This window comes from Hydra viridissima, unplaced genomic scaffold (assembly GCF_058129835.1).
Source record: "Hydra viridissima isolate aposymbiotic clone 2 unplaced genomic scaffold, HvirCarnegie_v1 scaffold_9, whole genome shotgun sequence".
Lineage (NCBI taxonomy): Eukaryota > Metazoa > Cnidaria > Hydrozoa > Anthoathecata > Hydridae > Hydra > Hydra viridissima.
This window is the reverse complement of record NW_028324308.1, coordinates 789,394-804,532: the sequence shown is the minus strand read 5'-3', so window position 1 is coordinate 804,532 and position 15,139 is coordinate 789,394. Positions and strand designations below refer to the sequence as shown.

Here is a 15,139-nt window from a genome sequence, read left to right as displayed (position 1 = left end):
AAATAAAGAAAATATACACATACTTTTAAACTAACCTGCTAAGTAAGGACAACATGCTTCTGCTTCTATTTTTATTTGTTCAGGTTGTGTTGAATCTAATAAACAATATTTTAAACATTAAAATAAAAAAATTGGTTTCCTTGTTTATTTCGCCTATTCAAATTTAGAGTTCTCTTATTCTATAAGCTCACAAACCAAGAGTTATAAAAATTAACAGTTTCATTTACTAATAAAAAAAATATGGGCTAATAATAACATAAAAATACTTACCTTTCTTCAGATAAGAGCAACATTTAGAAAGATTACTGTCACCTATGTAAAGAACTAAAAAGTTAGACCCTTCTATGAAATATTTAAATCCCTCCCTTTCCTATCTGTTCCATATTATTATCGTCACTTTTTAACTGGTGATTTTTTTATCTTTTAGGTTGCAGCTGAGTTAGTCTAAGGAAGATAGAAAGACAATCAGAAAGGTTATAAACACTTTCAAAGGGAAATTAAGATTTAACTATCCTAAATTACAGATATATATATAGAGAGATATACATAAAACAGAGTTTAAAAACTGACTTTGCACAAAAATCGGATTGCATTTCCCACAATGGCAACTTGGGCAGATCTGAGAACTTTGCACACAATTTTGAACGAACTTGATTTCATTTAACTCAAGAATAAGGGCGGAGGTTTCCTTGATGAAAAGTGAGAATGTTCTTCAGAATCAAAGAGACTTACCTTTTCTAACCAAACAGAGTATCAGCAGCAACAATAATACAGATTTAATGCAAAGGTGACGACTACCTTAAAACATAAAATATAAATCATTCAGAGAAAAGCATTTCATTTAAAGTTATGAAAAATCCTTCAATTTGCTATTATAATAAAACTAAAATAATCAAAAGAATTAAATTCTTTATTTTTGCAAAGCAAAAGAGTATCTTTCAGATTGACGATATATCTCCTAATGTAATTTATGTAACTCAATAAGTTTAATTGACATTTACTTCCATTTTATACTGAAAATACCAAGTAGAGAGTCAGATTCAATTCTAAATACTAAAATCTGAAGTAAAAGTAAGGATGAAAAAGCCTTTATAATGTTAAGTTTTTAAATGTTTGAGAAGTGTGGTAGCTGTGAAAAAGGTTGATTTAGTCTTCTTTAATCAATTTTAATAAACAGAGAATAGCGGTATTTACATTTCTTAAAAGAAGTCAAAATCAATACTACAATGGAAAGTATTAAAATTAAAGTTTCGGAGAAAAAAAATTTAAAAAAAAAGTGTAATTAAGTACTGAAACTAAAAAAGATGTTTATTTTTTTGGGTAACTGTACCTAAGCTGTTCATTTAAAATAAAATCACAAAGGAAAAACAAAATCAAAATTAGGTAGCAGCTCCAGACTCTGTTCAGTCACTCATTCTTGGTTTTATCAGAAGATATTTTTTACATTTCACTATAATATTTTGAAATCGTTTCTGAAGTAAGCCATTTGAGAACTAATTCAGCTTATCTAAATATTTACAGTTTACTTAACAAGGTGGTCATGCGCAAAACCATAACAACCACTCGTAAGCAAGCGAATGATAACAATTAGCACATTGGAGTTTTTTTGACTTCCTTGTTGTTTGCATGTCTTCAGAAATTCTTTTTTTTTTAACATTAGTTATAAAAGTGTTTCAGTGTTTTGGTATATAACCAAAACAACTTTAATTTCATAGCACGAAAAAGTTGCCGAGCTATCTTTTGCTTTAAAATGGGATATTCATGTTGAACAAGTAGCATTGGAAGTGGAAGTGAAAAATACAGGACAGAAGAAAAATATCTAAAAGATATAGATGATGCAAAGAGTAGTTTACATAAAAACTGACATTTATATAATCGAAATTTTCAAATAAATAGTGAAATAGTTGACATTCGTTGTTTTAAAAATTAGCTTATTTGTATAGAAATGGTAAGAATTATTAAAAATATTGAAACTCTATTATAAGTAGATTTCTGAAGAAGTATCAACACACCAGAAACTGAAAGGTCTGTTTGATCAGGAATAAAGCCTAAAAATTCTTAAAGAGAAGTTTGCCACAATCATTAAGCCCTTAAAAAGTGATTAAAAAATAATTAAAACTTTATAACTAAAATTTTTGTCTGTAGTAAATTAACATTCTATATAATAATACCGTAACAATCTTTTATTCTATACTAGGGAATGTCATCGGGTCCCCGGTCGCCGAAAGGGTAATTTCAAAAACTTTTTCAGGTCACGAACCCGTTTGGGTATAAACCGGTTAAATACCCGATATCCCGATAACCCGAAACAATGATTAAACGGGTTATCGAGCACCGACAGCTAAGGAACCGAAACTGATATATTATCGGGTACCCTTTCGGGTTTAGTCAACTTTTTTTCTTTACCCGAAAAGCCGAACCCGTTTGGTTTTTGGCTATATCACCGTTCGGGTCCCGAAGTAAAAGGTTTTTAAAAATTACAAAAAATGCTAAAAGTCACACAATTTTTGCTACGAGTTATTGCTTACGGTAATTTTAGCATCTTTGGAGGATTCTGTGAAATGTATAATGTAAAATTTAAAAAATGTACTAAATTAAACTTACTTAAGCAAGGGCCTAATTAATGAAGTATTCAATTTAAGCCCACAGTTATTTAAACAGCTTTAGTAAATGAAAGAAGTTAAATGATGTGAAAGTATATGCAGTTTTGGTACCAAAAGTTAACTTTCTAAACACACTAATTGCCTCAGCCATCATAGAAATGAAACATTGGCAAGTATACCACTTTCACCTTAGAATTTTTACCATGCTAACCCGATTTTAAAATAAGCCAAATCCTTGCTCCTTGTATGACAGGAACAATTGTGAGCAAAAAAGCCCAGATGCTAAATATATTAAGAGACACGTTTTCAAATATAATGAGAGCATTTAAAAAGTACGGTAAAACATCGTCATTAACGCTCATTTCCGAAAGTAAAAGAAAGATTCCGATTGAGACCGTTGTACTCTAACTCATATTCTGACCAAGAACCACTGAACAAGAGCCATTAAAGTTGCTGCCAAACTTAATGAGCTTCTCAAAAATTCAGTATCTACAAATAATTTCCATCTGGTGCTTCATAATGATAGATTTTAAGGAATGGTCGCTATCCGGAAACTTTTGCTCTCAACAAAAAACTTTACAAAATGTTTAGACTGGTGTAAAAATCAACAGAACTGGTCTACTAAGAAATTGAAGAATATAATATTTTTAGATGAATTGTTATTTACATTATTTCCGACCACTGCTTCAGTTAATTTCTGGAGGCAACATAAGCAAGAATATAAACCAAGCTGCCTTCTTCCTACTGTGAAATACAGAGGAGTATCTGTGATGATCTGGGGAGTAACACTGTGGAAATCAGCTGGACCAATAAATGCCTTTCATGGCAGAATTAATAGTCACGACTATTTGACTATTTAATTGTATCAAGTCCATCCAACTATCTTAGAACTGTTACCGGAAGGTAACGCAATATTCCTGGATTACAATGCCCCAATCCACACCGCTAAAGTAATCTCAAAATGGCATGATGAAAATTCAAAGGACATAACTCATCTTATTTGGCCACCACAATTGCCTGATCTTAATGTTATCGAACATTTGTGGTGCATGTAAGTAAATAATTTAAGAAGTCGATATCAACCACAAAAGTCACTAAGAGAACTAAAGACATTTTTTTATAGAAAAACGGACAAAAATTTCATTAGAACAAATTCAAAGTTAGTATCAGTAATACCTCGCCTGATTTAATTTGCAACTACCGCCAAAGAGGGTTTTACCCCTTATTAGAACAAAATTGTTTATTTTTGAAGGTGTTACAATTATATTGTCCAATTCCTGTATATATCTATATATATATCTACATGAGTAATTTCATTTATTTCTTTATTTTCGTCATCGTTTGGTTTGACAATTTTTTTTATGAAAAGAAACGCAAGTTGATGCGAAAATGGAATAACTTGCACTTGATGAATAATTTCAGACCATCCCATGCGGTTTTACCGAAGTCAATCCGTTTGGCTTAACTGAGTAAATAATTTCTTTATACACTAAATTTTTTGAAAAACATTAATGACGAAAGAGTAAAGAATTTAAAATTTTTTACGCTTTATCTCCTACGTTTTCAAAGATGTATTTTTCTTTTTTCAAAATAGTAAAGTACTCATAGTGTATTTTGCAGAATACATTTTTTCTCTTTCAAAGTGTGTAAAATGTTTGTTGCGAATTGTTCCTGTTACAAAATCTTCCTTCTGGGCTGATTGTTTCCTCCTCCTCACATTCCAGTTAAATATTTTTACAATTAATTTGAATTTAAAACCTTTAAGTAATACTCTTAAATCATAATCATTCTTTCGAATTCTAAAGCAAATTTCTTAAAGAAACAATAAAAAGGAAAAAGAGAAAAGTCTCATAACATCAGAAACTTATGAAGGTTAAAGAACCTATTTCGTTCGCATTCACTGAACAATCCTTTCGCTCGCCGAAAATATTTTCGGTTTTAATATCTCACCTTTTTTATACTAAAAAATTTACGTAATATTCAAATATTCGCGCTATAAATAAAGAAATGTAAGGAAGAAATAATGTTTGGAAGCCGGCGCCGCTTTGAATAAATAAGTGGAGTTTTTGAAAAGAATTGTTCACAACTTTTGAATGTTGCAATGAAAATATTTGAAATGGTAGGATTTGCTCTTACGACAGTATTGAAGAATGATTGGAAGAGTAAATAGTTTTCGGAAATATGATTTTAGTTAATTTCAAAATTAACCCCCAAAAAGTTAGCCTTAGTTAAGCTCAGATCCTGCGACTTGTCAAACTTTCTGCTCTATCTTATGTCCTCTGAGATATCCCTCTAAGATGGGCTGTGGAGACCTCTGAGGTAGATAAGGCAGCCCTCTGAGGCAGGCCCAGTCAGGCTGAGACATGTGGCTGGGCCAATCTTTCGCTCTATTCTTAGGTCAACGCTCTGGGTCTTATAGCACTAAGCGCGGCTAGCAAAAGGGTTTATGGTGTCTCTTACAAAACAGATTCTATGAAGTGACCACCTTCGAACTTCGCTATAGCACCTAGCACGATGAACACGTTAACATAGACAGATAAGGTTACAGACGCAGTGCGAGTTAAATTTATGGTTATACCGTTACCGTTGTTCCCTATTTTCAGACTTGAGTCATGGAGGTGTTGATCGCTAGTGGTTCGGAAGTCGATGGTGAGGAACTGACGTTGCCAGTATACCAATCATTAAAGGATATGATTTGGGCGGATTACTCATTGGCAACCATATTTGCTTCGGGAGTAACTATGGGATTCGTACCGGAAAGATATTGGGAAGTTTCTTCATACATCCTGTGTAGAAACAAACCGTTTGAGTATAACAACTAATACCTACTCTCTATAGCTATGTCTACTTTCACAGGGTTAAGAGTTGGCTGAGTCTTTTCTGGTAGGCGAGCGAAATTAAGGGAGGTTGGGCAGGCGATAACAACATATTGCAGACTGTCGCGAGCGGTATTAACATCAAACAGTCAGCTGGTTAGTGTACCGACTTGATGGATCCTCCTACGGCGAATAATTTTTTCGAAAGCCAGAGCAAAGCGTCCTTGAGAACTCAGAGCGATATCTACAAACAGCAAGACAGTCTCAAAATAGAGAGCAATATTATATAGACTGAAGTTTACAGCTCCGTCTTTAGCATTTGCTCCTGTTATGACAGCTGAGGATGAACCACACCTGAGCAGGGTTAAATTGCCAGGATCTGTCTGATCATCATCAAATAATTAGGAGAGGTACGCTGTGCTGGAGATAAAAATAGATCGCGCATAGAACAGTAGTCCCCATTGGACTGAATGCTTTGAAGTTCCTGACCCTGCATCCGGATACTCATCTTTTCTACTATGGCTTAACCAAGGTTGCTTGCGATGCGAGCTGTAATGTCAGTACCCCTCATAAGCGTCACGTCATAAACCAAACTTACGGTGCCAAGCGAAATAAACACTTGCGAACTTAAGCTTGGGAACCGGACGAGCAACCTCTGACCCAAAGGATGAGCAATCGATCTAACGGGCAAAGTTGACGAGATTATCAACCTTTTACTATGGATAGCGTGCCGCGTCGGCAAGTCCTTCGTGGGTTCGAAATGTGTGCCATACATACTGGATAGAAAAGCCATATTCACTAATGGGAGATTATTTGGAAAATAACCCGACAATCTTTTAGAGACGTTGATAATTCATCTAAATAATAAACGAATTTGAAGTGAAATGGCAGAAGCATGGGGTGAGGAAGTTCTTCTCATAACTAAAGAAACAAATTGGGTAAAAGAGGATCTAGGTAAATTAGCTAATGAATCTGGTCTTAATAGCCTAGAAACAGAGATTGACAAAGCTATTCTCACCATGCCGGATATTCCTTAAGAAACTCTGATTTTAGATAAGACTGGAGAAGAAAGAACAATCGAAGTATGTAGGGACTTGGAAGCCTGGAATTTTAAAAAAATATTCTCTAAGGCTATTATAAAGGCAAATGAGAAATACCCCACAATCTCTATTAATCCTGATAAAGCGAAAGGAGAATTAGTGATAGAAGACTCTAATAAAAAGGGTTCGCTAATATTTGAACTCGAAAGCAAGAATCCTATGGATGGAAGATAATTTTTATAGCCATTGCACATCAAAATAGAGTAACTGGCGGAAAATTTAGATTATATGAGTGGAATACCATTAAAAGCGAAGAGAAGGCCGCCCTTGGGATTGAAGCGATCAAAGATAAATATCCAGTCTTGAACCCCTGATACACTAAACAATTTGAATGAAACATTTGTTAATTTGAATAGAACGGTTGTTGGAATTGTCAATCCTGCTTATGAAATACTCAATGAAGCGGGAATTAAGGCCAATCCCATAAATGAAGCATCGAGCAACCTGAAGGGCATCAGACAGTTCATAGATAATGAGAATATTAAAAAAGATTTAGTTGGAAAAGAAATAAAGAGGTTTGAGCGAAAATCCGATGATTAAGAAGGAGGATATCAAATAAAAGAATTTAAGGAAGGCTTGAAAAGTTAGTTTGCACAGATAGGCGATAAGACATTAAGTCAAAATACAAGAGCGATATTCCGGGAGCAGGTGATCACGATAGACACAGTGGTGACGGCAATGGTCATGTCGATAGCCCAGTTAGTTATTATTATAAGTTTAGTATCAACAACCGCTCCAGCTGTAGCACCACCTAGGCCTAGTCCCAAGCCTCCAAGGCCAGAACCAAAAGAAAAAGGAGTCAAAGACAGGCTTAAAAACGCGCTTTGCTGGCTCGCGGGGAAGGCTGCCGACGCATAATCTAGCATACTCAACACCATTATTGCCAGGATCTTCCGTGTTGCAGCGAACTTTGTGGGTTTCCTCACTAAGAATGTCGCAGGACTCAAGATTGGGGCAGTATACAAATGTAACCAGAACAACAAAAGGAGTGTTAGAGGAAAGAAAAAATGAGGTATATTTAGGAAATGGTACTCATCATGGAGCGATTGAAAACTTAAATATCTACATAAAACCGGTTTCTCCGCTTCCGATAGCTATCTTTTGGGTAGCAGGTGTCAAACAGACGAATGAGGCATCTATATTCACAAACGGTATTTCATGGTGTCCGATAACGGTTTCTGATCTTGAGAAACCATCCGTGTACATTAACGCTTGTTTTTCGTTTAGGCTGGCTTCTAGGAATGTTATGCTGGAAGTCATTACAATACGCCCTAAAGACTTTTTTGCCGGTATCACAGTCTAGCAGAACATATTATCAAACGCCAACAGTACTCTCAATTTCACCCATGTCCCATGTCTATATCTTATACAAAGCGATCTTGGATTAAAGACTGACCTGATGCGGACTGCTGTTATAGACGGAGTGTACCTGCTGGCTTCAAATGGCTAGATGATATAATGTTGGATACTAGTGATCTAATTTGAGAAGAATAACATCCACCATATTAGATTAAAACAATGTCCAGAGAGAGGCTTTATCCGACGTTACCCAGCATCATGAGCGTGCCTTTCATAACATCATCCGTAACAGCCTCCAGTGGATCTACAAAAATAGAGAAGCTCCCTGAAGATTACTGAATACTGTTGAAAAAGAGAAAAAAAACGTCAAAAGGCTAATGGCTTGGGTCACAATCTCTGATAAGACTGGTCTGCTGACAGGTGTTAGCGTAATCCCAGGGATAGAGGTGATTCCAGCGTCTGGAATCACCTCTATCCCTGGGATTACGCTTGCATATGTCGGCGCAACATGCGGTATCCTATCAAGTCTGCTCAGCGTCATCGAAAAGCGGTATAAATCCTCTTCAAAGAGTTATCACACTCCATATAACCAATCTTGAGCAGCAGTGGCCACCCTCCAGGAAGGCATAAGCGCCGCCATCAATGATGGAGAATTTACTGTCGAGAAGTTTAAGTCTCTTGAAGAAAAACATCGACACTATCTTTACAATGTTGATACAGACTTGAAAAAAACGTTCAGCAGCGAGGTAGATGGAAATCCCGAAATTTTCGAAGATGTCAAGCGATACCCCAATATGAGAAATCCTTAATTGCAGCTGATGATTTCAAAGTCAATGCCTTTTTGGGGTTGTCGCAAATGCTAGTCGCTAAACACAAGGTGCTTGCTCAACCGCACTAGTTGTTGGTTCTTGTTGCTGGTAGTTCCGGACTGCTACTTGCAAAAGCGCATTGGGAAACAGGATTCGACTGGTGTATCAGCCTTTTTCTACCGATTTCTTGATTGCACAATAAAGAAGGTGAGAGCTACAGCTCCTATGGCGAGCGCTATACAATCCGGGGTCCGCGGTAAAGTTGTTATTAAAGCGCTTCTTCTTCATCCCTCTTTCCTCGGGCCTCTCACTTGCTTCGCCACCAGCATCATGTTTATTTTCTCGTTCCACAAGCTTCTTGTCACTCATCTTCTTTATCCACCTTTTCTGCAGCAGCGATTTCCAGCTTCAGTTTTGCCCAAGACTCGGGTAGTAGACGGTGCTTTTCTTTTCGCGTAGCCGCCAATGCTTTTCAAGCCTTAATAGCTCTCTCATCTTTTTGTTTTACGATGTTATATCAATATGCTGAACGGTGCTCAACATCAAGGTCAACGGAGCTATACTTGTGCTGAAATGGTGGTATACTTCTCCTGAAAGAACACATTGAACGTGCTGCAGTACTGGGTTATTATAAAGATCATTTTTCTGGCCAGCATAATCACCCACTCTTCAAAAGACCTGTGTATACTGACATTGGGTTAGCCCGGCGCCCATGATCATGACCATCATTGTGGTATATTCTGTGTACACAGCAGTAATTTCCTAAGGATCCATCTTTCTGACATCTTCATGTGTTAGTTTCCTCTCGGTCAGTTCTTTACTTCTCCCACTGTTAACAGCAGCAGCCAATCGACTACGATAGAACTCTACAGAGCTGTCTTTATGGGGCTCTGGTCTAACCTCGATGGATGAGTCCGAGTCATCCCAAAGCAGTTCTTCTGGTATCCCCTTCATTATTGACATTAAAGTATGTCTGTATAGGGTCATCCTCCAAATTGTTAAGCAAGTCAAGGCTGACACATATATCGCCAGCAAAAACCATGAGATGGCATGTAAAATCAAAGCAGCTCGACACCTCTATCACCGTAGGTGTATATTGGTGTTGCGCCATTTCGTCTAGAATTAAGGTGCGATAGGATCTTATTAACTTTAGGCGAGTCTATACCCACCCACCCCCACCCACCCAACTTTCATTTATTATCTGGATAAAGGAGCTCTTGTTTTTTAAGAGGAGGATCATCATGGCACTCAGCTGATCTCTTACGAGTCGGAGGACTGCTGCATATCTCTGCGCGATGATCCACAGGCTGCGCTTAATGTGGCGCCCGCTCATAGCAATTTGGTAGAGTGGGGACATTCGGGAGTCTACTTTCTTTTCGTTGATGCAGTCGTCGATTATGAAGATGCACTCTTCTCTACCCATTGTTTCGGAGTGAACCTTGTGAGTTTTCTAGACGCCGATGTCCACTATGATTTTGGCTTTATTATGAGAAATCTTTTGTCGGGCATCAACTTGGAGTTGAGGTAAGTCAGGGTGGGGCATATCAAAATTTTTATGGCGCCCAGCCGGCGATTGAGCAAATAGATGCAGAGCTCTCTCCTACCTATGTTCATCGCGCCAACACAACTAAGATGACCTTCTATCGGGTTTACCATTCCAAATAGTAATACCCAATCATTCTGAAATATTGACCACTAAGTAGGCTATTTGGTTAGATTGAGTATAAATATCACAGTTGCAGCGAACTTGCACGATGCCCATGTCCCCAACATTTCTGATTTGTCGCTTAGCTAATATGTTGAAAAGACTATGACTGTGATGGTTTGTGTAAGATTATCAAGGACTATACCTTCACGATGGAGCATTTAATTGAAGTCGGGTTCCTTAAGGAACAGACAAGCATCTTGATCACGTAGTACCTCGAGTTTGGGGTAATAATTAGTAAGAAAGATGAGGTGCGTACCCAGATAGGTCTTGATTGGTTTTGATTGGTCATTGGCTTTCAATTGAAGTTGTGATATATTGGCAATAGTAGCTGTATCTTTGCTTGCGTGATGTCTACTCCCGCGCCTGATTAAAAGAAAGAAGTCGCTCACGTTGTGCATCACAGCACAGTGTTTGGCGTAGGAGCCCTGGCCATTTCTTATGGCTTGGAAAAAACCAAGCAACTGCCGAGGGCTGAGCTGCGGTTTGATATGCCAGACGCCGGAAAGTTGATCGTCCACTTGATGTTCGTTGAGTGGGCTCGGCAGATAATGTTCGATAAGAGAAGGATCCCCGGCAGTCTCGCTCCTGGCAATTGAAAAATCAGAGCGGAAGTCTTGACTAGAGCAAACCTAAAGCGGTCTGATAAGTGGACTTGTTGCATCGGTTGCATGATAAAGTTGGCAGGTGCACCTACAAATATGCTCTGGTGATTGTCGATGCGGCGAACCATAACAAAGAAGCAGATCCACTCACTACCAAGACAGAAGCAGTAGTCGCTCATGCTTATAATTCGTATATACTAGCGCGGTCCGCTGAAGTGGCCGCAGCTGTTTCAAGTAGATCCAGACCTCGAGTTTCTCGAGGCTACTACACATATCCTCAAGAAGCGTGGTGTTCTGGTGCGGGTTGCAGCTGCCGGAAAGCATCGCGAGCAAGGGATAGTTGAGCATTTCATTTGCACTCTAGCAGAGAGACTGTTTAACGCGCAGTATGCTAAGGAGATGCTGATGGCGGCGTACAGTTCTTCGGAAAGATTGACCGAGTAGGTGATGTCACTGCCATCAGTGTTAGTCTCCCTCAACAATGATCCAACCAGATTTTTAGGTGTGAAAACCAAAGACGCCATCAAAACCGTAAAGGTCTCTCAGACACCCTCACAACCAGCTCAGAGGGATGTCGGTCTTGAGGAACCTTTTATATCTTCTAGCTCTCTCGTGCGTTATCTGTACGCAGAAAGCGAGCTGGAAAATGGGGGTCGCCGCGCCACGAACGCTGACTGGTCCATGATTACACGCGTTATAAATTCAGTCCAGAGAGAGAAGGGGCAGCCCGCTCTTTATAGTCTTACTTATTGACCAACCAGATGCTTCGTCCGTGAAGAACTATATAACATTCCGGACGGGACTGAGTTACCACCAGAAAAAATCATCCGACACACGCAAAGTGGTAGTAGGCCAGGGTCCTGACACCTTCCAGCTTTATCCGTTTTTCGGTGACAATTGGGTTAAGAGAGGTCTTCACTTACTCGTAGACAACTATCTGGTGGCCCTGACTTCGGATTGAGACGCCTTTCTCATCACTTTCTGATCTTCTAAGCACTGATTATAGGACTCGTGCAGAAGATTTTTCTTAATGACACTTATGGTGACTCCCTTAGCTTTCCTGATATTTTTTCCCTCTTCGAGCACCGAATACATTTTCGGCTTGAGCTCAATCAATTCATCAATGCGGCGTCCCTTATATTCATCCTTGAACTTCCTTATAATCGTTTTATTTTGCTTGTCGAAGTAGAAATGGCTCATATGGTATTCACTAAAGTTAGCATTTCAGTCACGTGACCTTTTCGTCGCAAAGTCAGTTTATAAATAAAAGAGAATTTTTCGGCAACTTTTTTGGGAAATATTTTAAAGCTATCTTATTTCAAATCAAATTGTCTGTCGCATTCCTTTAGAAAATGTAAATATAAATGTTGTTATGTGAAGTTTATTCTTTAAACTTCCTTAAAAAAGAAGCCAGAAAGTTTTTTAAGTCTTTTTCTTTATAGTTACATTAATTTACACATGTTGACAAGTAAATATGCTGCTTTTTATTGCTTTTTTGGCATTCTAGCACCTCAAAAAAGAATATTTAGCTTTTTAAATTACAGTGTTAGATATTTGTTTCTATAACCGTTTCTTTTTTATATCTGGACTTGGCAATTTTAAAAATACATTTTCCATCATTTTTTCAATATTTTCTTAGGTGCCGTAATGGTATTCCGCTCAACCTATTTTGCTAGATATCTACACGGATATTTAGAAAGCGCTTATTAATGCAACTTTAATATTTAATTAGTTTTTTATATCAAGCTGTTTGAGATTTGTATTTCTGGTATGAAAATTAGGAAGACAAAAGCTTAGCCAATTTGTGCACTACTAATGTTCAACCATTTTTACAATTAGTATTATCAGAACAAGAAAAAAATCTTTTGAAAGACCAAAATCAAAAATGAAACTCCAAAGCGCAAAGTTGAAGAAAACGACAAATTTAAAAAAGTTTCTGAACTATTGAGTCTAGAAAAAAAGTTTACTGCATTGAAAGTAAAGAATAAAACAAACAAAATTCGAAATTTAAACAAGAAGATTGTTTATCGAGAAATAAAGTTAAAAAAACAAGTAAAAGAAATTGATGTATTAAAAGCACAGTTTGAAAAACAATCTCAAACTTTAAATATGGAATTCAATAACCTTAATCAAATGCTAAAAAATAGTAATGCAAAAGTTGAGATGTTGAGTCATCTCAAAAAGAAATTAAGCCGTGTGAAAAATGTTTTAAGTAAAACAAAGGAAACAATTTCCTTCTCTTCAATTAAAAATCTCACTTTTTTAAAGTCAGAAAATAAAGAACTTAGTGCAAAAGTTGAATCGTTAAACAAAGAAAACATTTATTTAAATGGTCTTTTAGAAGATGATGTTGGGAGACGAGAAAATAGTAACATTTAAAAGAGGACGATATTCAAATGATATTCGAAAAGTTATCATGGAGCTGTCATCATTAAATGTCAGTATGAACAAGGTCAGTAATGTTATTAAAATTGCTTTGAAGAAACTTGCAAAAAACGGATTTATAAAACTTCCCTCAGTAGGTACAAGATCTAGATTTACCCCAGATGCTTTAATTCTTGCACAGCTTCAAGTATCAGAAGAAATATTAGATAATATTGAGAAAGACACAGGAAACTGTTTACATGGAGATTGAACAACGAAATATTTTACAGACATAATCAAAACATTCAGTTGACTACCAAAAGTGGTTGATTTCTATCATTTGGGCTATCAGAAATGGCCTCTGGGGATGTCGGATCAGCTTTTTAAGCTCTTTAACAGAAATTTTACATGATATTTGACACAAACGACGTGAAAAAAACCTTGCAAAGTTAATTTGTTCATTTAAAACAACTATATCAGATTTAGGTTCTGTCAATCCACTGTTTAACATTATGTTCAAAGAAATAAGGGAGCTATTATTACCAAAAGTTATAGAACATTAGAATAGTTTAACAATTTAACAGAAAAATGAATTTAAGGGTATGTCAAACTTTTTTTTCAAAGTACATCTTTTAACAAACTTTGCAACTAAGACAGATAAAGTACTAAAATTATTTGAAAAAATTGCTCTTAGAAATGCTTAAGAAAACACTTTTGCATTTAAAACTTTTGAATCTTGGGCTGCAAGGCTGATGCGCACGGCATGTAAAGCATTCCACAAACGAGAAAGTGATGAACTGGCGTACCATGATATTTCAATTCTTTACTCATTGGAAAAGGTGAAGACAACTATATGTTTGCTCCTTTGAAGAAAAGAAAAACATTCTTAGTATGAATAAGTATTTATTTCGTAAGTATTTTAATAAGTAATTTTTGAAAGACAAGCAATTCATCAGCTCCCAGGTGGTATATATTGGAACTCAGATGATCAAACTCAAAAGGCTATGGAAAATGTACTAGCAACTAACAAAGCTTCAAAAATTGATTTTGCGAATCTGGATCTACTTATTCGAACTAAACAAAATGCCAAAATTCAAACAGTTCAAGCATATACTATGTGGTACCAAAACAAAGCCGTAGCATGGCTGGATGCAAAATTAGCAGATGAGTGCTACATGTTAATTGAAACAGCTTCTCGTAGTGTTGAAAAAATGAAAATAAGGTATAAAGAGCCACTACTAGGTTTAATTCAAAGAAAACTTCGATGTTGAGAATAAAACAGTTACTCAAACCAGATGAAGACAAGAAAGCATCCCTAAAAAAGTAAATATATTAAATGCTAGCAGTAGAAGAAGCAGGAGATAAATCTTCAAAAATTGATATTTCTTTCAATAAGAAAGTTATAAGAAGTCCATGAGATTTTTATCGTTATGCTATGAGAGCAAAATGTTCATTAAAGCTACTTTTTAAAACTAAAGTTTCTTGAAATAAACGTATTGATTTAAACTCAAGTGAGTTGATGGAGAACTTGGTAACTTTAATTTAAACATGAAACTTGCCTCCACCAGAACAAAGGAACAATACACAGAAAGAAAAAACCCCACGCTTTCACTTGATTAAGAAACAGGCCTGAAAGACGCGCAAAAAAAAAAAACTGTACGCGGATATTTTGTAAACAAATACGTCGATTTAAACAACTCTGTAAACAAATAAGTTGAGTTAAAATTTAAAATTCGCTATACTAGCTGCTAAATTGCTCTTTTTCAAATTTTGAGAGCTGTTTATTTTAAAAAACTTTTACAATAAGAATTACTAAAAAAAAAACACTTTTCTTTAAT

General features: G+C 36.4%; 1 protein-coding gene and 1 pseudogene across 3 annotated transcripts in view; one reads left to right on the top strand and one right to left on the bottom strand.

Moving 5' to 3' along the window:
- The window catches only part of LOC149883513 (uncharacterized), a 37,401-nt gene extending 35,909 nt beyond the window's left edge, over window positions 1–1,492 (bottom strand). For 2 of the 3 annotated variants that reach the window (XM_090097507.1, XM_090097509.1), the window contains exons 1-4: window positions 1,331–1,492; window positions 733–798; window positions 271–312; window positions 36–95 (exon numbers count right to left, since the gene is read on the bottom strand). In XM_090097507.1, coding sequence (XP_089953633.1) covers window positions 36–95; window positions 271–312; window positions 733–798; window positions 1,331–1,343 — 181 coding nt within the window. In that variant the 5' untranslated portion in view covers window positions 1,344–1,492. The remainder of the gene's footprint in view (window positions 1–35; window positions 96–270; window positions 313–732; window positions 799–1,330) is intronic. The other variant, XM_090097508.1, reaches the window with a different exon arrangement.
- Window positions 1,493–7,450: 5,958 nt separating this feature from the next.
- Window positions 7,451–13,864, top strand: LOC149883512 (uncharacterized; annotated as a pseudogene).
- Window positions 13,865–15,139: the final 1,275 nt, after the last annotated feature.